Source organism: Lepisosteus oculatus, chromosome 6 (assembly GCF_040954835.1).
Source record: "Lepisosteus oculatus isolate fLepOcu1 chromosome 6, fLepOcu1.hap2, whole genome shotgun sequence".
Taxonomy (NCBI): Eukaryota; Metazoa; Chordata; class Actinopteri; order Semionotiformes; family Lepisosteidae; genus Lepisosteus; species Lepisosteus oculatus.
In genome coordinates this window covers 41,197,190-41,220,166 of record NC_090701.1, presented here as the reverse complement: position 1 = coordinate 41,220,166, position 22,977 = coordinate 41,197,190, and the positions used below count along the sequence as shown (strand labels likewise).

Below are 22,977 nucleotides of genomic sequence, written 5' to 3'. Positions count from 1 at the left end.
TGATCTATGGTATTTATTGCAATCAGAAATTCTCACACGTCAGGGCTGTAAAAATAATGCAATGAATAGTACCTCTTCACAAATATTAATAGAATAGATTTTTCACAAGCACTTCACTATCTGTTGACATTTTCGGGCTGCTTCTCATGCATTTCAAATAGAGAGAAACAGTATATGACACTATTGTCCTTATGGTTGAGGTAAAATATATTTTTAGAACTGGATTAAAAAAACACATTTTCAATTCTGAAATATAATACAATAAACAAAATCCCTCTGTGAGGAGGGAAAAAATCATAGACCAGCAATTTCTTGTTTCTGTGGAATGCTCCGTTGTGCTCATCAACTTCTATATATTACTAATCATAACAAAATCATATGAAAAGTATTTTTAATGTAATTGTTTTACTTGAATTTTGCTTTGTTGCTTTTTTTTCAATGACTTTTCAGTGTGTGTAACATTTTCCAGAAGAACTTGTTTTACTGTAAACCCTGTGACATACAGTAGCAGTATAACGCTTCTGGAAACTTGTCTTGGCCCCAGTAAAGCCCAGAGAAGGCACTACAAGCAATGCCAAGCACTGTGGCCGGACTCTGACACTGACATGGTAGAATACAACAGGTGAAAAAAGAAACAGCTGGCCCTAAATGAATACAGTACTAATAAATAAAACACTTTGGAGAGGAGAAAAATGACAATCTCCATGGAAAGCTAAGGAAACCTCCTAAATAACTCAAGATTTTTTAATATGGCCTCTTCATGATGTAACTCACTTTACAATTTAGTTATGGGTGCAGTATTTATACAGTATAAATAGATATATTCCAAGATAATTTTGTAAAGTGGGCAATGAAGCATTCATCTTTATGATTGGTTCACAGATTACTGTCAACTCTGCCCAGCTTTTTTTTTAAATAGGCCATTCTGTCATTCACCAACTGAAATATCGTCTTATATGACATTTCATGGATTACTGTTGGACCAATCACAATACGCAACTGGCAAGGGTTTTACCTCTTTAGAGGCTATGGTTCTAAAGAGAGAAGTACATGAAAGTATGTTATTTCATTGTAAAAAAAACATTTGGTTTGTTTTTTATGTTGTTTAATATCCTTTCTTCATTGCCCTGTTGCAACAGAAAGAATAAGGTTCTGGATCCCGAGATGAAGTTAAACAGAAGAGTTTATTGCATGCAAGGAACAATAAAGCCGAAGTCTTGTTTCCCGCAAGAAACAACAAAACAGAAGTATTGTTCAAGGTGCCGGTACATACTTTAGGTTTATATAGTCCTTCCTTGCTGCTTCTGACGTCACTGTTATTATGGTTAAGGGGGGAGGTCACGTGTTTGGCCAGTTTACAGCTTTTTGGCCAAATGGTCAGAGATTAAGTCCCCAGGGGGTTCCCTAGCTCTCCTAGCTCGCATCTGGAATCCTTATCAGTTAACCCCCTAACTGCCATAAACTCCTGTTGCTTAGAAGTCTAATCTTCATGCAGAAAGGACTTAAAGTTAACATCTTGTATCCTTCTTCAGCCCCTATACCAGTGCTATTCTGAAATCAAGAAACTCTGAGCTTATTGGCAAGAGAAAGTGTAGTGGAGCTGCGAAGAGAGAGTAGGTGCTCTCTTTCTACTTTCGTTATTCTTTTTGTAGGCCTTTCAGCACTTTGAAAAATAAATTGTCTCCCGAAGTGATTTACGTTACCTGACTATGAAGCATGGTACTGAAGTCTGTTGTTTCAGTGATTTTTTCTTCAGATTGTTTTAGTAACTTCTCCACACAACAAGAGTTGTGTAGCTCTTCCACAACCTTCTGCTGCTCCTGGGAACCTCAACACTTCGGTGGCCAGCTATGACTCTGAAGATTCATTATCATGGTAAGTGAAACTTGATCTAAAAGCAATAAATATTTAAAAGATTATAGCAGTGATATTATGAGTGTTGCTTTTACATTAATTCTATCCTTTAAATTATTTAACCTGTGAAAAGTGCTGGTATAAATATAGGGATGTGAACAGACTAGTTTTGGGATCTTTGATGTCAAACTGGAGACTAGAAATATTTGGTACAAAAAACATCAAAGGGAACGCTAATAAAACTAATATCAAAATGTTCTTATGTATTACTGTGCAATCTCTACAGCCAAAAAGCAAGTACTAGATACCAATAAAATGTTAAAATCAGCTTAAAAACACAATATGCTAGATAACTGTATGTCAAATTTAGTGATCTTTGCATGACTTTGCCTACATACCTCAGTTTCCATTCTTATTTGCCTTTTATTTTGCAGCACAAAGACATTTTCCAATTCAATATTTCATATTCTGTGCTATTGTGTGCTTCTCCCTTCCAAAATTAAAATGGACTTTATGACAATAGAGAACCTGTATCTATTATTTGACCATATCGCTTATACTGTACCGTATGTGACTAAAGGCATGTTCAGCAAATGAACAGAACTCAGAAAACAAGAGGAATGGCTTTTCCCAGTTCAGTTGCTTGTCTTTCATTGTGTAAAAAAGGCCCATTCTTTCCCTGGCATCAGATCGGATTGTATGGTAGCAAACGCATCTTTAAGGATAGTCATATCTTCATAGAGCTTCATTGCACTTTATGCCACCTTCCCTGTCTGTGCTTCAGATAATTTGCAGGCAGACATTCTCACAAAGGAACCAAAAAAAAGTTTCAGTGCAGGCTAATGTTCAACACTACAGGATCCATTGCATGGCATGTGGTAGTATAAACCACTGTGTGTAGTTACACATCTCAGTATCTCCTTACACCCTGTTTCAACAAACTCACATTTTTGCAGGGCAGAACATAATTTCTGAAATACTGAAGTGTGTAAGGGAACCATTGACAGTAAGGGAACACATGCCCAAAGTAGTGTGCATTTTTCAAGTCTGTAACTAAATGTTCCTGACTAAACGGCACTAAAACATTCTGCACCAGAGCTTTGCTCTTGGTTGTCCCACTATGTTTGTTTTCACAACAATCTTTGAATTGTTTGAACTTTGAGCTCATCTTATTTCTGCAGCCAATGGAAGGGTCACTACAGTATGCCGGCATCGCACGTCATGGTCCACATACGTTATTTCTGCCACTGCAAGTCTTGTGTAAATTCTCTCTTTATCACAAAGGCATTTCCAGTTTTTACTAAACATTCTTCTGGAGCTCTTTGATCTATTTCAAATCACTTTACATTCATGTTTCACTAATACAGGCATAAAGCACAAGCATCTGAATAATTGAGCAGACCTTCATCAGACTCGGAATCTTTCGTGTATTCTGTGCTACGGTACGTCTTCTCCATTGGATGCCTGATGTTTTCCTTGTAGATTGGACAGGTATTTCGTGCCTGTTGTGACTTGGGTCTAAATGATGTAAGAAAGCTTTAAGGGTTCTGGAGACAAAGGCAATAGGGTTATCCAATCCATATGGTGTTAAGTGGGAGAGTACAGCCCCTTCTTCATATGGTGAGACCACACAAAAATGGGATCTCCTTGTTCTCATCATAGAACACTAACATATCCAATGACTCCACCAGCTGCTTTCAAAGTCAAAAGGATCACCAATGAGACACCAAAAGATAGCTTGTTATACAGTATGTGAGCAACCCTGTGGATATTCACAGTGACATACTTCTTAGACACCTGAAGAAGGCTCCACGGCCGAAACGTTGTGTTCTCTTTCTTCTTTTTCAGCATGGAAATTACTTGTTCTTTTGCATACTTCTTAGAGTCCTCATCTAGTGTGAACGAACGGAAGGCATGAGTCATGTCGAATTTAGTTAAATCTCGCTAGAGCGGCAAACAAATCGTCAGCTTTGGGAATGGTGTACTCTTCCAGGAGACATGGTTTAGCTGATTTATATTCACTACATAGTCTGGGGCCCCATTGGGGTCTAGCCTGCCTTGCTCCTTGCCAGGATAGGATCCAGTTCGCCTGTAGCGCTGTATTGAAGAAAGTGGTCAGAAAATGGATGGATAATCACCACATATTCTAACACACCTATCCTTCTTTAGAATAGGAAATATGGGTGCCAGTATGGACTGTCCCTAGCTTGATCATTTTTTTTTCTTTCTAGGGATGGTTGAGTTCAGCCTACATCCACATTTTCATTGGGGAAAACAAACTGATCTGTGTTTGAAGAACGATCTTTGGGTCTGCATTTCTGTCAGCATATGTTTGGTGCTGTACCCTGCATAATTCTGCATAATTTATCATTAAAAACCATCTCACGTACTGTATTTTAGCACACCCTGTAGTATCTGGTAGTTTGCTTCTAATATCTTTTTGGATGTTTTTTTTCCAGTTGAAGGTCGCTTCATTTATCCAGGCTCTACCTAATAGGTTGGGACCAGCTCCTACTGCTACCCAGTGCGTCTTCTCTTTGTATTTTGGGTATTATACTTAGTATTATGCTTCATCCAAGTATTTTATTTTTGGGGGGATTGTAGAGGTTAGGTTTTCCTTTCTTTGGAGGTTGCTCCTCTGTAACTTTGTCCTTATTTCTGCCACCCTTTTCGATGCAACCTTCCATAGTTCCAAAACATCTCATTCATGAAGCTGTGGTTCTGGGGACAGTATTTCCCTCTAGACTGGTTGCAGACTCTTAAGCCTGGCTTGCTTCTGTTGCTTTTCAGTGCTGAAAGCTGTCACGCGATCTTTGCACATCTGGACTGACATTAAAGACCTCCCTAGATGGCAGATGTAAATCTGTTAAATTTCCATTAAGAATTACAATGTCCTGAGCTGTGCTCAGCACTTTCACACATGTTAAATCCACTCCTGACAACACACATTGCTGGATACAGTCATTATTTATCCCACAAATTAGTCTATTATTTTCATCGCTTCGTAGCTAATCTGCAACAGTTTTTTTTTCTGTTGTTAATTCCGAGAATTGACCATAGATCACTATACATTTTCTCTCGATTTTGGTTTTAACGTTGAAAGTAGCTTCCAACAAGTTAACTGCCTCTTCAAATGTTTTACCACAGTGCTTCTCCTCAGATTCTGAGGAGATGCATCTGCGTCAGCAGATTCAACAGATTCCTCATTAAACTAGAGTCTTGCACAGCCACAGCACTCGGTCAGATGGCTGTCCCTTTCTTGACTGTCTTGATAGCATTGGCCATAAGAATGAGTGAGAATTTTCCCTGTCTGCGATTTAAAGGAGCACGTGTTCCTAGTGTGTTTGCCCTCATGAATCAAGAGCCTTCTTGTAATCAGTGAATTGTTCATCTGTCAGTGCTTGAAAAATTTTCTTTCCTCCCGTTTAAAAAAAAAAGTTAAGAATGGTAAAATATTTGATGAGAACGATTTATTAGTTTGATACCTGGGTAAATGTCCTTGGTGACGGGCTGTGAAGATAGAAATTTGCCTCACTGGGTCTTGAATTTATCCTTATGAACTTGGAAAACCTAATTCCTGTGCTCAGACAGGGAAGAACTCAAAGTTCAGCTCAGACATGTCAGAATAATAGGTCAGGAAACAAACTGAAGATTTTTATGTCAACTTAACGCTTAATACATTACATGTTTAATACATACAGTTTTAAAAAGCATACCCATATTGGAGTCTTATGAGGGAACTTATTTAGTGTAGCTCCATTAACCATTATAAAGTACTGTACAATTATTTTCAGGATGGAAAATAATTTGAAGAAACAGCAAAGTTCCAAAACCTTTAGTTTTGCTGCTAGGAATGGAAACTCATATCATCTGTGTAACACATTCTTGACTTTATTTCAGATGCTGCTGAAAACAAAGTCTCCCAAGAAAAGCAGTGGACTCAGTATCAGTCTTGTTGCAATGACTTTGAAAGTGCAGGTAGGAGGAAGAATGGTGTCTTGAAGGCTTGCAACAGAAGCACCACAGTGTATTCAGTACAGTATTGATTTTATTATTGTTTTGATGTCTATTTTGGACTTCCTTCCCTGTTGCTCAACTATCATTTGGTGTTTTATTTGTAACAGCATTGCAACAATAAAAGAGCATACTGAAAATTGAGACGTGTTTGACTAAGTCACTAAAATAAATCAAATATGAATTCATGTGTCTTCGGTGTTGTGCATATTGTTGTTCAAATAACAAACAGTGGCAGCTCATTTTTTTCTAATGACTGTAATTGGTACCACTGTTAATGTGAATGTATAGATTGTTAATAAATTACAATTGTTACATTCTCTGTGAAAGCTGTTTTCTACTTAAAAATGTCAACAGTAGTATATTGTGTTTTCATAAGTCCAAGTAATGTTCAGAGACTTTAATTCTTCATTCATTTTTACAGAATCAGTACATATTTTGTTATGTCTGTATTTGATTTTCCTTAAGGCACAGATCTGTGATCCATTTGAATGAGAAGGTGTTAATCACGTGCTTAAAACAAGAGTAGCTAAGGAGCCTTCTTCAACCGTAATCAATTACACCTGCAGAAGGGAAGGATAATGATTAAAATATTCTATACAGATTATGTGCGGCCAACGCAATTTTAATTACCTTACTACAAAATCCACGTTTATTATGGGAGAATTCTTTCCATCTTTTATTTCAAGGGTTACAAAAGGTGACCAAAATCACCTGAACTTTGAAGGACTTCTGTGAAAGTAACAGAAGGATGGGCCAATTAAAATTTGAAGCCTCAATTTACACAGTCTTTTGTTTGCGAGCGGGGCTCTATGATCCAGATATCCCAATAATATAATTGGCTGAGCAGGAGGTAGGGTTAGATCAGTTGTCCTCTACCTCCAGGGTCCTCTAGTTCATGGCGAAAGAGCAGCTTCCAAAACATCTTAGGCGTCTGCAGACTTGTGGCTACGTTATTTCTCCAAAAATTGTCGTCTTGTTCCTTCAGATGTTCTCTTCATAACTTATGCATGCACTGGAAAGATTTAAATGTCAACGTTTAGAGATTTTTTGGTAAAACCTTAAACAACGCTGACAAAAGTTATAAATCATAACATAATTGCATTATCATTTCATTATGGGCACAAACTTCAAGCCAGTTTTTTTGCAAGCCCTACCTAATGCACAGATCGTCCATACTAACTAAATTCATATTGCTTTTATTACAACTTTTGTGGGCTTCCAGTTTACTGGTACAGTATTTCTGTCCTTTACAATTTGAATATAAAGATGAGATCCTCTATATTAGAATTATCTGCCCACTAAAGAAAAAATAAAGTTTAGAAAGACATTCTGCGTTAATAATGATCCCTCAAAGATTTCCATTGATTGTTTCAGTCGTGTATCATCAAATTAACAATGAGGAAATACAGTATTTTTCACACATTTGGCATACAGTATATCGGTTACAATAAGCACAGACATCTATCTTGCATTTCTGTCTATTATACCTATACAATAAAACTAAATCATGTGTAGTTAATTGAGATTTTATTTTAACTACAGTATAATGCTTAGTGAAACCTAAGCCAGTTTGAACAAGTAATATTAAGTTTTGCTTTTTTATTCCGAGTACAGTAAATTCTTGGAATAGGAATCTTATAATCTGCTATGTAGTAGTATCTGTAATGCAACTTTAGTAGTAGCTGTAAGCCTAAACACAGTATTTTGAATGAAGCTTTATGATAATTCTGTACATTGCAGAGTTCCTTATTTTTATTAATTCAAAATCTATGTGAATCCAGTTCTAACCCTTCAAATAAGGCTGCACTTTATTTAGATATTAATTATATCACCTTAATTAGCAAGTATAAAATTAAGTCTGCCAAGGATTCCCCTTGATACTACTGTATGGTTATTGCTTCTAGGAACTCTCGATCATGTATTAGCAAAGTAAATGAAGATTTCTAATTAGAGACTGTAAGGTAAACTCTGGGAAACTCTTACTCATATGATGATGGCAACATATTCCATCTATTGTAACAGATGTTTATCTTGTAAACTAATTAAATATGGGGAGATTAATACTCTATTTTCACAATTTAATTGGAGCTCATGAAGTGGTGTTATTTTGCAACAACGGATTTCACTTTGTTACTCTCTGCTTATGCAATGCTGCAAGTCTCAGAAGGGAAACTCATTTCCATGGATTTTTAACGCCAGTTAAAAATATCAGGAATCCAAACTAAGTGCAAATGAAAGGGTGGCAAAAAACGTCCATAATATACAGTAGTTTTTGTCTGCTGCTTTTTCTTTTGTAAAGAATGCAGTTTACAATTCGATTGTGAATAAAGTCCATGCATTGGAAGTGTGAAAGTGGAGTGTTTTGCTCTTTGTGAGGCGATGATGGATACAGTATGACTGTGTGTGGGTTCATCATTATACTAATTACATGTCCTCTTTTCTAGGCTATTCAAATCATCATTCATTTCTTTAGATCAACAGAACAATTCTATAGTTGGTCCTTGTTATAACGTATTTTCTGTACTCTAATAGGTTCCAAAGGGAAGCATGAATGTGCTGACTATTGAACAGCTCATTTACCGCTTTTTAAGAACAAAACTTTGAGAATATCCCTTGGAAGAGTTTTTGCACTCCCAACAACAGTACAAATATAATATTGAAGCTGAGGTTCTTAAAATGATCTTATGTAAAAGAGAAGTAGTTTGTCTTTGGAATTAATTTAGCAAGGCATCTGAAATGAGATCTACTGTTAATAGTCTGTTTTTGCTAGCTGTACTGTATATTTTAAGTTCTATGTATTTATTTTGTGTGGTATGTGAGCATTTGTCTACTTCAAATTGTGTTTTTTTTAAATATGGAAATTACAAAAACACAATATTCCATATAGCCTTTAAGTTAGTATTGTGCAATTTTAGATTTATCCCCCATTTGCCTCTTTTTAATAAGATGATATACAATGCCTTGAAAAAATATTCAGCCCCCAACAAGTTTTGCGTTGCTGCAGATTCTAAATTTGAAATAGATTGATGTAGGATTTTTGGCACTGATCCACAAAGTATGGAGTACCATGTCAAAATAAAATACTGTACTGTAAATGTTCCACAATTTTCTAAAAATGAAAAAAAAAACAGAAATGATTACATTTAAAAAGTATTCATAAGCCTTGTAATTGCAAACTCCAATTTGCAGAGGTGCCATACAATACCTCAGAAGTCACAAAAAGTCTAAGTTGTTAAGTGTCTGTGAGGTCTCTGTGAGGTAGGGACCTTTGAAAAAAAATTAGACGAATCAGAGCTCAGTGCAGCCCATTGTGTACAAGTTAAAGAAGTATGAAACTACAGTCACACTGCCTCAACTTAGTTGCCAGACAAGAAGGACACTTATCTGAGAAGCTACTGTACTTCAAGGACACTGTGACACTAAGCGAGCTACAGAAGTCAGTGGCTGATAGAAGTCAGTCAGTGGTGTACGATAATGTACATCGGTCAACAATCTCCAAAGCATTCCACAAAGAGGGCCTGTATTAGAGAGTTGCAAGGAAGGAGCCCTGGCGGAAAAAAAACCCATATCCTTGCCCCCAAAGAGTTAGCATTACGCCGTCTGGAAGACTGCAGGGATGTGGCAGAAAGACTTGTGGTCTGACGAGACTAAAGTGGCACTTTTAGGCCTGAATGCTAAGCAGTGTTCATGTTATGGTGATGGTTTTCAGAGGGACTGGCAAACTTGTCAGGACCAATGAGAAGAAATCCCATTGATATACTGTATAGACTGTATACAGTATAGTAATATATGGATAGGCATTATGAAAATGCATCAGGTTCTAATCCCCTTATTTACATTTGTAATGCCTTTCTAAAATTCAAAATCTCAAGTTAAGATCACTGTTTAAAAATAATTTACGTGAAATTAAACTGTTTCTCTCTTGAACATGCAGTGCAAAATAGAGAACTATGGTATTGGGATTCATGTCCTTTGAACAACATGTTTATCTGATCTCAAAACACTTTATTTTATTTTTTTCAGTGCAAACCACTAAGAGGCCATGGATTTGTTCTGGATAAATATAAATGCCAGTGCAAGAAAGGATTTTATCATCCCAGCAGAGTGTCGGTCAATGGCTTCAAAAGTAAGTTCTTTGAGTTTAAGTTATGAGTTTAGTAGTCCACTGTTCATCTTCTTCCTTTTCAAGGAACTCCAGAAGCCACCCGGAAATGTAACATTTTAAAGACTAATTTTCAGTTTTCCTCAAGTACAATTGGGAGAATACGATCCAGTCCTGGAGATTTGTTAATGTTTCCATAACATGTAAAACCTCTACACCAGTGTCTTATAACTGGCGTGCTGCAGAATAGTGACACATCATAGACATTAACAAGTGTTCATCACAATTTTGGAAGAGTCACATATGGGAACAAAACAAAATGAATGAAAGATTTCAATGTACCTATATTACTTTTGAGCTGCGTTGCTGTAAAACTGTTCAAGAGGGAATTCTGTGTGGTGTGAGTTAAGTACAGTATTTCAAGTGTGAGTTAGTTTTTCAAGTGTGACGTACTGTACAGGATATAAAAACGGAGAGCGTCAGAGTGGCTCAGCAAGAGCTCTGTGTTTCACTGTCATCAGTTACTGCCAGGGATAAGGCCAACGTGCCCTTCAAGGCAAACACAGGTTGAACACTGTTTCGTTTTCTAACCTTAATAACAATGTGCCTGGGTCGGAGTGGTGCTCTTTTTTTATATTCATATAAGTGCTACTGAGGGTTGGAAAAGGTTCAGAAACATTTTCATAGACTTGTGCTATTGCTTCAAAGCAAGCCATGTTATGATCAAAGCTCCCTTAGTGTATCTCTCACCTCTGTTTGACGTACTCTTATCTTGATTGTTTGAAAAGACTAGACTAGATATGTACAGGCCTACCTAATGCAGTTGACTCACAACTTACGTTTGGGTTAGCGATTTCGAGTAGTATGTAAAGCCACATTTGCGTATAGTCCATTTGTACCGTGAACCCTTATAAAAAACCCTACTAACCTCTTGTAATTCAAGACATTAAATATAAGTGAACAAAAGTAAATAAGACAACTATATAGACTCACTAGCTGCTAGATCTTGTAGGCACGCTTGACAAATATTTCAGAGTATTTTTTCAATATTTTATTCTCTGGAACTGACTGCATAAAGCTGCCCCCTCGTCAGTTGAGAACATGTACATGTAAGTTGTGAGTCGACTGTAATCGGGAAAAAAGAATTGACACTCTGAAAAACACAGTATGGGAGAAACTGTTCATTGTTTAGTTTCGGCTGCTCACCTTCTTGATAGTTGTTTACAATCTGTGTGAGGAAAATTGGTATTTCCCATCATAACCACTTCTTACTTTGCACATACTGTACAGTACATCCCTGATTTCATTGTACAAGACTGGATTATGATTGACCTCTCACTTTGGTGGTGTGTAGCATCTTCTTACTATTCTTCATATTCTTAAGTTAGAAGTGTGACCCAAAAAAGATTCTGGGGCCCTTGATTTATCTAGCTCAAATTCCTGTGCTTGGGTGCTCTAAAATTAAAACTGGTAGCTTAACAAATAAAAGTTCCCAAAGAAAAAAGAGAAACACAGCTAAAAGAGAAGTTAGGCTGATCTTTCGAGTCTTGGGCTAATTCCTCTTTAATCAGTGTTTTGCCTGCTTTTGATCTCATTTCCACAGCTAATCTCCTTAGCAAGGAAAAACAAGTTCTCAAAATAATTTCTCGACATTTGTGCGGAGGTGAGAACTGCAGCTATAAAATGTTCTGAAACTGGAACATCACCAGACTCACAGTGGCATGGTGATTACTGCTGTGACCTCACAATGTGCGAGGCACATCTGGGGAACCTTCTGTGTGGGTTTTTTACAGGAAACCCCTTTACAGACAAGCTGGTTAAGTTAATTGGAGATTCAGTATTGACCCTGTGCATGTGTGTGCATTGCAGTAGACTGGTGTCCTGTCCAGCGTGTCACCTTGTCTTGCATCATACTGGATATGTCCTGGATAGGCTTGCAACAACTCTTACCAGGAGTACGTGCATTTCTGACAAAACTGTGGGCGGATGAAAGAAAACGGCCAAAAATATCAATGCAAGTTGGAGTTATTAACACATGCAATAATATAAGGTTTAAACATTTTAATATAGCATGAGAGGGAAAAAAGGAGAGAGACTGTCTTTATCTCATTATATTTTGTCAAATATGTTGTAGTGTCTAAGATGGGGATTTGGTGTAATTTTGCTTGCACTAGAGCAAGAGATACAGTATAATAAAACAGAAGGTATGGACAGGATTATACAAGGTACAGTCGTACAGTAGTTTTCTTTCTCTGAATGAGTTTGACACTCATCACAGTTAGACATATCTAGTAATGAACATCAGAAAAAATGTTTTGGAAACTGAGGCACTGGCTTCTCCTGTGGCTTCACCTGAGATCTCTTGAAATGTTGAAGGGATTCATTAATTGCATATAACTTGCACATATACATGTATAAAACGTATTTCATACCAGAGACGGAAACACGTCTTCACCCACTGCTGTCAATGCAGCACTTCCTTGGGTGAGGTGTGGCAGGCATTGTGCTCCAGTTACACAGCAGGTCAGGTGCTGACATGAGAAATTGCTTTACCAATTGAAATAAGTGGGCACTATAAGGACACCTGATACTGCAATGCCCAAGCCTCCAATTAAAATTTAACCTTGCATACTGAAGCTGGGGAAAAGGGTACCCTGAAAGTAGGGGTATTTTTGACACTAAGGACTGACCAAAGAAACAAACTAAGTAGAAGTGTTAAATCGTCAAATAAGCATTGCAGATAAAGAGGTCACCTGTAATGACAATCAACATATGCAATGGTCAGGGATAATAAGAATTAGAATAATATTCTCTAAATCCCCAATTCATAGATGGGGATTATTAAGAGGCCATGATTGGTAAAGGCCAGGGGGAAATTTGGCCAGGACACCAGGGTAACACCCTTATTGTTTTCGGGAACTGAAGAGAGTCAGGACCTCCGTTTTACATCTCATCCGAAAGACGACTCCTTTTTACAGTATAGTGTCCCCGTCACTATACTGGGGCATGAGGACTCACACAGACCCCAGGGTGAGCGCCTCCTACTGGTCTCTCTAACACCTCTTCCAGCAGCAGCCTTAGCTTTCCCAGGAGTCTCCCCTCCAGGTACTGACCGAAAGACGACTCCTTTTTACAGTATAGTGTCCCCGTCACTATACTGGGGCATGAGGACTCACACAGACCCCAGGGTGAGCGCCTCCTACTGGTCTCTCTAACACCTCTTCCAGCAGCAGCCTTAGCTTTCCCAGGAGTCTCCCCTCCAGGTACTGACCAGGCTCACTCCTGTTCAGCTTCAGTGGGCTGCCAGCTGGGAGCTGCAGGGTGTTTGGCTGCGACATAAATTTAAGCCCCCTTTCCTATTACAAATCTAGATTATTTAAGGGGCACACAGCTGTATATATATTCCAATACAGTAACCACATATATAATTCTATATATTAGCATGGACACAGCCAAAAGAGTTGTTTAAATCAATAGAAAATCACTTGTTTGTGTGGTCTAAAATACAGAGGTATTGTAATTCACAAACACACACACACACTTATACCAGAGGCAATTTTCCCAGAAACCAATTAACCTATGAGTATGTTTTTACACTCTGTCTCCTCTTTCTTATATTTTTTGAAAACCTGAAGCAAATCCCTGTAATTCTCCACAGTATTCTCCATGTACACAAAGACACAGAGAACTTACAAACTCCACACACAAATATCATCCCAGGTCCGGAATCAAACCCAGGGCACCAAGGGAGCTGCAAGGGAGCAATGCTAACCACTGTGCTACTGTGACATTTGTACTGGATTATTTCCATTGATAAAGAATTTTAAACAAAATGAAATTAAAGGAACAATGATTTCTGTATACATCTTGGAGGTAAATCTGAATTATACTGTACACATGCAGTGATAAACAGTATACTATATTTTTGCACTGTGTTTGATAAAGTAATAGACAACAGATAAACATCTTTCTTCTAGCATAACTGAGGGTCCGTGAAACATGAAAGATATTTTTGGCAATTAAAGTTGGCTAAACAAATATTGCTTGATATTCCAATTACTTGGTATTGAATCTTAAATGCAGTGTGTCAAAATGTATTGCTTATACGCAACTCTACAGTTGCATTTTATTGCTGTGTTATAAATATGCTGTGTTGTTGCTGTGTTATAAATATGCTGTACATAGAAAACAATCCACACTGTCATGATGCTTAAGATGTTTGCTGTTGTGAGGCTGAACGCTTCCGTAAGCCAACAGATTAGGCGAATACGAAGACATTGCTTTCTTTTTCAGGGAAGGACACAGATAATGATGTTTCGTACAGAGGGGAATTGTCTGATGGAGCCAGTGAGTGCTTGCCTTGCAGGGAAGGATGTTCTTACTGTAGAGATGATACCCCCTGCTATAAACAGGAGGATGGGCTGTTACGCCACGCTATCATCTCTTTTCAAGGAGTCTGCATGCTGCTGGATTTCATCAGCATGCTGCTGGCTTACCATTTACGCAAAAACAAGGTAAGAGCTTGTTATCTGCGCATTGTGTATGTAGTTTCAAAGGCCTTATAATGTGTGGTTTCCCAGGAAATATTAGCCTTTTGCAGCTTTTCAAAAGATAGAAAGCAGGTTTGACAGGAGTTTGTCAATGGTGCTTTGAAAAATATCTCTTTAACGCTCTGCACAGTGTGACGTACGGTGTATTCCAGGTAGTTCCAGGCCGCCCCTGAAAAAAGCGCAGCCAAAAAGCTACAGTACATACTAGAGGCCACACTTGGTTCAAACTGGAAACTTCACCTACTGTATGTGACTGATATTGAATAAAAAACTTCTGAATGTGGTCAGAAGCAGATTTTACCAAAAAAAAACTGAAAATTCTTTGTAATGTGGATGGATCTGAATTTAGTGATAATTCTCAGTGCCATGGGTGTCAAAAGAGAGTGGCAACATTCTATAATTTTCTTCAACACAAAAATTCGGAATGGGAGGGAGACACAGTGAAAGAGAAACCTACCCCCTTAAGGAAGAATGAGGGACAGAGAAAGATTGGTAAGAAGAGATCTTTTATTCAGGCCTTTTGCTAGTGAATGCTTTGAGTGATAATTGGAAACAGGGGAAGTCCAATCTTCTGTTCCTCTTATTAGCATTCGCTAGCACTATAAAGGTGTTAATATAAACTGTTCATGTATGTCTATAGGTTTTTTAATTGTACCTGTAAAAGCCAGACCCTGTTCTCCATTAACATGCCATAAAACATATTGTAGTATTTGTGGAGAAATGCTACTGTATATGGAATGTTATTTATTTCTTAGCAAGTAGATACTAATGTATTTTTGTTCATGCAAAATCTTATTAGAACAATAACATTGCTCTCTGTGGATTGGTGTGGACTTGCTCATCTCTGCAGTGCACTACAGTATGACACACTGTGGTTATATTGACTGAATAGAGGTCAGCAGGCCAAACAAGCTGAATGATATCATTTGACTTGCTGCATGACATCTGGATCCTTTTTTATAAATCTGTGCGAAATTTAAGAAAAGTGTCTTGTGTTTTTGAGGTTCTTAAGTTTAAGTTAATTTATAGTATGGTAATTACTGTATTTGTGTCATTCCCTTTATACAGTAAGTAGAATTTCACAAATATTCAGCATCAGATGTTTTATTTGACTTCATATGACATACATTTACATGTCATTCATTACATTAATTTGTACATCTAAGAGACAAGATACCTAGCTCACATAACATGACGACACAAAACGTAACATGTACTGTAGCAGCCTTCAAGGATTTTGAATTAAACTCTTAAGTGGTTTAAAAAAACTATATCCATTTAGAACTGAAAGGCTGACTGAAGTCACTATATAATGCTGTAATTGGCAAAGTTCTATCAGCTTGTTATTACATTTGACTGCCTCTGTATATCCTTTTAGTTGCTGTACTAACCATGGCTCTTCATAACAACATTGTGTGTTTTTGTCTATAATTCATGTCACAAACCATGATGTATACTGACATGTTAAAGTGAAATTAGACTTGAAGGCCTTAATGCTATTTTATGCAGTAGAAGCATAAACGTTAACGGTAGTAAAGAACCAGCCTTGGGCCCACCGTCTAATAGAAAAGAAAGGGCAATTGTGTTAAAACAAAAACAGCACTGAGCCTTTTCAGCTGTTTTCCTGAGCCTCTAGTACTGATTTCAGCTTGAGTGATTCAGAATGACTGCAGTGCATGGAATTTTTACCTCTGTTGTCTGGCATCACAAAGATGTCAGAAGAAAATCATACTTGCAGATGTAAGGACGATCCCCCCCGGTTGTAAAGGCAGGTAAAAGTTAACAGTATAGAGCAGCAGCTGAGAATCAAATAACGCTTTTCTCACTGATGGCCAGAGTGAAGTCAGCCTGTCCACCGGCGCTGCAGTGTTTTAAGAATGCATTGCTCACATTTTATTTGAAACAACGCTGGGTTGAGCATCATTACCTTTGTCACATAATGTAATCCATGTTCAATTTGTTTATTGGTTTTTCAGGGAGCAGAAAGACTATAACTTGGCACCATATACTGTACAATAATAAATACATGTGAACAACCATCATGGCAGGAAAGACTTGGTACCTTAACAAACCGTGTAAATCAATCATATAAAAACAGGAAGAAATCAGTAGAAAAAAGGAAACCAGAGATTTGGAAGGGAAAAGCAAAGGAAAAAGAGAAAAAGAAAAAAAGGTAGTCAAAGGACAGAAGAGAGAAGCTACAGTCTTCAAGGTCTTTCATATGTCTGTTATGCTCCATATATACTATACATACAGTATACTGTATCATGTACAGTACATACTGTATATGCTGCACATATTGTGTATACATACAGTATATTGGTTTCAATTAAAAAAAACTTACTGTACATATGTTTTAAAAAAGTTCCCGTAAAAAAAAGTTTCTCAGATATTTTGATAAAAGAGAAATTGCCATGTTATGTACAGCAGATTAGAAAAAAATGGTGCATTGTTGCTGTATATAGTCTGACTTGTGGGAAAGTACGCATATGAAAAAAAAATCATAAAAAGCCATCTTAACTGAAGACAGAGAGTACTCTCTTTAAAAGCTTTGTGAGCTCTATAACAGTTGACAAGCTGTATCTCTGTTCTTTGAAAAAAGACTTCCGAGTTATCATATGCCGTAGTCATTGAGGGATTTGGGCCTATTTTTACGTAAGGCCATCCTGTGAGTTTTGCAACAGTGCACCAAGTATGCACTGTTCATTTTGTTCGCTAGTCATCCTTTTGTTTCCTGCTGTCTCGCAAGGGAAAAACATTTTACAATACAATTGCCTTGAAATATCTTCTAATAATTATTCATTCAGTATTTCTTTTTTTTTACCAGTAACATTTTACTGAAATTATATTCAGAATTCGTTTTACATCCAAGCATTTCAAAGGGCACACTGTCTTCAGATGTTAATGTTTCTTTATTAGCCCTACACAATTTCTTGCATTAGGAATGCATTTTTTCACATACCCCAGCTTTTCTCCATGGAGACACAGACACAGAGACTTGGGGTCAGAGCGCAGGGTCTGCCATTGTACGGCGCCCCTGGAGCAGTTAGGGCTAAGGGCCTTGCTCAGGGGCCCAACGGAGTAGGATTCCTCTGCCAGCCACGGGATTTGAACCAGCAACCTTCCAGTCACAGGCGCAGATCCTTAGCCACAGAGCCACCGCTCCGCCATGGTTACATGGTAGATGACTACCATGTAACCAAATCTACCAATAAGGTTGAGTTAGGCAGGACCACATCCTGCCCTGTTAATGCCTAATGATGTTTTACTATCTCTTCAGAACAAAAAACAACAGGGAAAAAGACTAACTGTTGCACACACTGCAAGTGAAATAGTCAATACATGTTCCATTCATTCAGTAAATAATGTTCTCTTTCACAAAAACAATCCATCCTTAAAAATAATACCAAGCAAAATAATTTCCCTCCAGAAACGTAATTCCACCGCTCAACACAAAACATCCATAGCATATTCTCTCATTTTTTAGAGATAAGATTTTTATTGAACTCAGATGTTTTACCTGGTATTAAGAGAGGTTTAGCTTAAAACAGTTACACTTAAAGCATAACAAGTCGAGAAGAAGTATTCTGTGGAATGCATGTTTTATCTTAAGCAGTTCAAGTCTTGCGGTAATGGTCAGTTAAGGTCCCAAAGATGTTCTCTTCTATAGCCTGTCTGGCACTAAGCAAATGACTTCACAGCGCGGTCTGTAATCGAACAGCATTGCGGGCTGTGACTTACTGGTGGGAGTTCTACAACTGAAAGAGCCTCCAGGATGGAATTTGGTCCTCTTTACTTAGGTCTACCTTGTGCAAAGGCTTCAGCTTTGCAGCGGCTGAACTGAACTGAGTCTTCCCGGTGACAGAACAAGCCTGTGCCCAAAAGCACAAACCCACTCCAACAAACGGGGCCATGGTCCTGGCACCTGCTAACACAGCTTCCCATTTTTCCGATGGCACCAGACAAACGTCACAAAAAAGGATAACATAGCTCCAGAATAGTGGAGCAGCATAAGAGTGCAAGGAAGAGCACAGCCAAAACAGCAGCAATAAAAACATATGTAGTGCTCTGCTATTTTCAGTAATTGAAGTCTCCCAATTAGCTTCATCTTTCCAGCATCCTATGCGCTAAGGCCACATACTGACTCCACCAGCAAAGCTCTGGCAGACACCAACACAGTACTCTTTATTCATTTCCAGTTAATCCTCCCCTCTCCTATACAACCCTCCTACTGATGAACTGTATTTGTGGATATTTTAACCACACTCCACAGCTTTTTAATGCAGTTTTAAACTTTCCTGCCTCTTTGTGCTGTTTTTGACTTTTGAAAATATAAAGTGTGCTGGACACACAAAGAAATAATACATTCTTGAAATCTTCTCCTATAAAGTTTGGATGCAAAATTTTGACAAGGGCTCATAGTGTGGCACGTAGTGAAAAGTGAAGAAGAACACAGATTAGCGGCAGTAACCAGGCTCTCAGTATGGCCTTGGGTGGTGGCTAATACAGGATGTTAACAGAGAGCTGAAGTGCAGCAGTACCTGCCAGGAACGACAACAGCACCATGGAGGGTTTCATGTCTATATATAGCTGTGGTGCTGGTGCTCACTAATAACCCACTTACGTTCCTTGAGACTGAAAATCAATTTTTCTGTTTTATTTCTGTTCCATGGGTGGTGAAATCTAATGGTTTTATGTTTGTGATAAAACATTTATAGCATACTGTATATCGCATCCACTTTTTGTCTTTATCAGCAGTAATTTCATATAACAAATGAGGACAAGAGTAAAAATCCTAAGAGGAGGTGCATCGGGACAGGGACTGAAGACTCGATGTTTCCTTTCACGAAACATCGAGGGCACGAAGCAGTCCTTCGTGAATGGATGAAAACTGTGGATCGATAATCTATTGGCAACCAAATCAGGAAGATGGGCTGAATTGTTTTCTCATGTGTAACCTTCAGTGTGTTCTACACCATGCTGCAGTGTAGCTACAGCAGAAGGCGCAACTTAAAGAAGTAAAAATTGACACTGCTTTCTCTTTTGTTCCAGAGTATCAGAGCGTCTGGTTTAGTTCTCCTGGAGGCCATCCTTTTTGGAGCTTTGCTGCTGTACTTTCCTGTGAGTCTTCATTCCTTTATCAATGAGAGTGACTGCTCAAGCCCTGTGATGCAGGATAATAATGTGCATGTTCGTAAGGGATGCCTAAGACACTTTGACGTTTTCACAGTGTGTCTAATATTAATTGGAACCTGCGTAATATGTGTCTCTTTTTTGGAGAACTGGGTTGTATAACTGGAACAATATGTCGGTCCCAGTTAAGGAATGCAGAATACATACTGTAGGGAGAACGCTTCTGTGGTGGCCAGTCCACCTACTGCAGAGATTCATAAGCCTCTGGTTTCAAGTTCCAAGGAAGGCTTTGTAGAAGCAGGCAATATGAAATGACTTATTTTTGCAGTAAGCTGAAAAACTGCAACGAAAACGAAACGTGTTAAATGGTGAGCTAAAACAAGAATGTCTTAAAAATAGAAAGTTATGCAAAACAACTGCTCCATCCATTCCGTGCTTAGGGAATTCATTTCTGAAAGCAGGTCCTGACCTCATTTAATCAAATAGGATTTGAGGTTTAATTTCAGTTCACAAGGAATAGTGACATCCAAGAATGATGATGATGCTTTGTAAATGTTTATTAAGTATTTACTTACTAAGCTGTGGCTTAAACCGATTTGGATAAGGGGGAGGCTCCTGGCCACGGGATGAGCAGAGGGAAGAGTTATTCAAGAGCAGCTGCGAAGCTGGAGGTGGTGTTGAAGTGCGATGTGTGTATCCAAGTGTGAGAAGAGGTGTGTGTAAGATATACATAAATATCTTAAATTGGTCATGATTGGGATTTAAAACAGCTGGGTGACATTGGCTTTGTCTGCTGTTATCCCTCCTGAAATTCAGTTAAGAACTTCTGTTTCATGAGGAATAAATGCCATCCGGGAATCAGATGCTTTGGAAATGTTTAGTGTGTGTGAAAGTATAATGAGTTTTGGCCTCATCCGCTTGGCTAAGGGGCAGCCTCCTGGCCATAGGACGAGGAGGCTTTGAACCCCCAAAACCACCCTATGCAGCTAGAGAGGTGGAAGGAAGGTTCAGACATTGGGAAAATGCAGAGATTCACACGACTATGTAAAAAAGCTGGAGCAATGCCCCTTTTCCGAATGTCAGAATTGGTTCGGATGTATGCTTCTGAGAACCAGAGACCTCCTCTTAAGTAGGTGTTCAAGAATACTGCACTGAGCTGCCAAGAAGGCTGCACCATCAAAGTGCTTGATGACAAATAGAGATTTTTATTGATGTTTGATGTTTTGGTGAAAGAGGAACCAGCTACAGGACGTGGTGAGACCATTCGTATTAACAAAATGAGAAGCTGGAAACCACAGAGAGCATCACCAATGTGTAAATAGCATGGTGTCACGCCCTCTGCAGCCAGAGGGAGCTCCTTCTCTGTCCTGTCCCTAGTTTCCGGTCTGCTGTCCTTCCTGTCCCTCTCTTTCCCTTGGGCTATATATTTCCGGGTCTTGCACTCTGTCCTCGCTCAGCATTGACGTTCGGATGTCCTGAGACCCGCCTAGCACCAGGGCGCCCCACGTCCGCTCCCTGAGGGCATAGGTTTCTATACGGCATTCTTGAACTCTTTGCACTAATGAGCCCGGGCCTTTTTCCCGTCTCGCCGCTACGCATATGGGTCTTTTTCCGCTCTCCTGCTCCCCACGGTTAGTCCCTTTGGACGTCCGTGACACATGGAGTATGAACTGCATTACTGCTGTATATGATTAAATATTGTTACAGGCTATGGGAGGTAAATATGGGAGTTGTGTCTAGATACAATGAGTAACACCTACCTAGTGTCAACATTTCCACTTCCTTAGCTGTAACCTGGTCCATATGGATAATCTGGACAAGGACCTCTTGCCTGGCACAAGCTTTATGTTCTGTGTCCTCCTGTCTCCTTTCTTGTTCACTTCTGATCCCTTCCCCTGTGTCTCTCTGATCTACAGAACCAGAAGATTCTGTTGATTGATGTTTCTTACACCCAGCACAACACAATAGACACCCTTTGGTTTGAAGCGCTAGAAAGTGGAAATGTTGACACTGGGTTGTTACCCACTGTCTCTTGATTCTTAAAGACGCTTCCATAGTCACCTACCATAGCCTGTAACAATATCAATTAGTAATAGAAAGCCATTTGATAACAAATGTTTATTTCCAATTGAGACCCCAAAGAATGGCAGCAATAAGGATGGGGGTATAATTTAAATACGGAAACTTAAGTAATAACTGAGCCTGAGGTAAGACTCTGGGCAGACCCAGGGGCCAAGGAGGTAGTGTGCGGAGCAGCCGTGTCCAGTCAGAGGAACCCAGGATGGGAGACACCCAGGGTGTTGATTGGGTCGCGTTGGACGGCAGGGACAGTGACAGGAGGAAAGACAGGCAATAAAAGCTGTAGGATGCCTGAAAACTGTGACGGAGGTCGAGTCGAGGAGGTGGCATCAGGAGCCGCGGGTACCGAGAGGGAAGAACACAGGCCGGCAGGTGCCAGGCGAGTTGTGATTGGGTCACGTTGGATGCTGGAGACATGCTGAATACAGAGAGTGTTTTGCAAACTAACTAGAGTCCAGTCTTTGATGCCATGGATCCAGTAATGGGAGATGCAGTAGGAGCAAAGAGGAAGCAGAGGAAGATGAAACAGCAAGTTGATTATGAGAAGCTGGAGATTCTTGGTTAAGCTCAAATATTCTTTGAGGAAATCTGGAGATCCATACCGTATAGGGATATATATATAGAGAGAAAAAGAGATTACAGCTGATTTTCTTTCCTTTGATCTTGGGTTGTTTTGTTGTGTTCAGTTTAAAAATCTTATGCAGTGACACTTAGTTTTTGTCTCAATTCAATTGTGTGGAGCATGGTCCACATGTTGAATTATGCACGAGACAGAAAATAGAATGTGTATTTCTGTTTTTTGTAGTTTTGGGCACAGTTGTATAAATGAATAATGCGGAAGGCGAATGCAAGACTGAGGACATTTCTCTCCTCCATCTTGTTTCCTCCTACCTTCTTTTTTGTTTTAAGCATGGGCCACAGAGAGACGATTAATGCAAGAGGCAAAATGTGAGAAATGTGATTTCAGTGTTTCTTTCTTTAACCTTCTCTTTTATTTTTGTCACTTGGACGACTGGGCTAAGCATTGAAGAATTGGTGTACAGTATGCGAAAGGAGGTGTTTGCAAGAGATATAAACAGTAGAGAGACATTCTGTAATGATTTAAAATATCATGGTGTTTTGTCTATTGTTATCTCTCCCAAACTGTGGTTAAGAACGTCCACTTCAGTAGAATTGGACAGACTCTGAAATAAATGTGAAGGCAGCAGTGTATTCAGTGAGAGTAAGAATAATGATATGATT

The 22,977-nt window shown here is 38.8% G+C and overlaps 1 protein-coding gene and 1 long non-coding RNA gene across 3 annotated transcripts in view; both read left to right on the top strand.

The window, feature by feature from the left end:
- Positions 1-22,977, top strand: part of gpr158a (G protein-coupled receptor 158a) — a 128,137-nt gene that overhangs the window by 59,804 nt on the left and 45,356 nt on the right. For both annotated transcript variants that reach the window (XM_006634128.3, XM_015354046.2), the window contains exons 3-5: positions 9,895-9,997; positions 14,267-14,487; positions 19,576-19,644. In XM_006634128.3, coding sequence (XP_006634191.2) covers positions 9,895-9,997; positions 14,267-14,487; positions 19,576-19,644 — 393 coding nt within the window. The remainder of the gene's footprint in view (positions 1-9,894; positions 9,998-14,266; positions 14,488-19,575; positions 19,645-22,977) is intronic.
- On the top strand, positions 411-5,982 carry LOC107078205 (uncharacterized). The gene is made up of 3 exons (XR_001479171.2): positions 411-1,875; positions 4,314-4,378; positions 5,755-5,982. It is a non-coding gene; the product is annotated as an uncharacterized lncRNA (long non-coding RNA).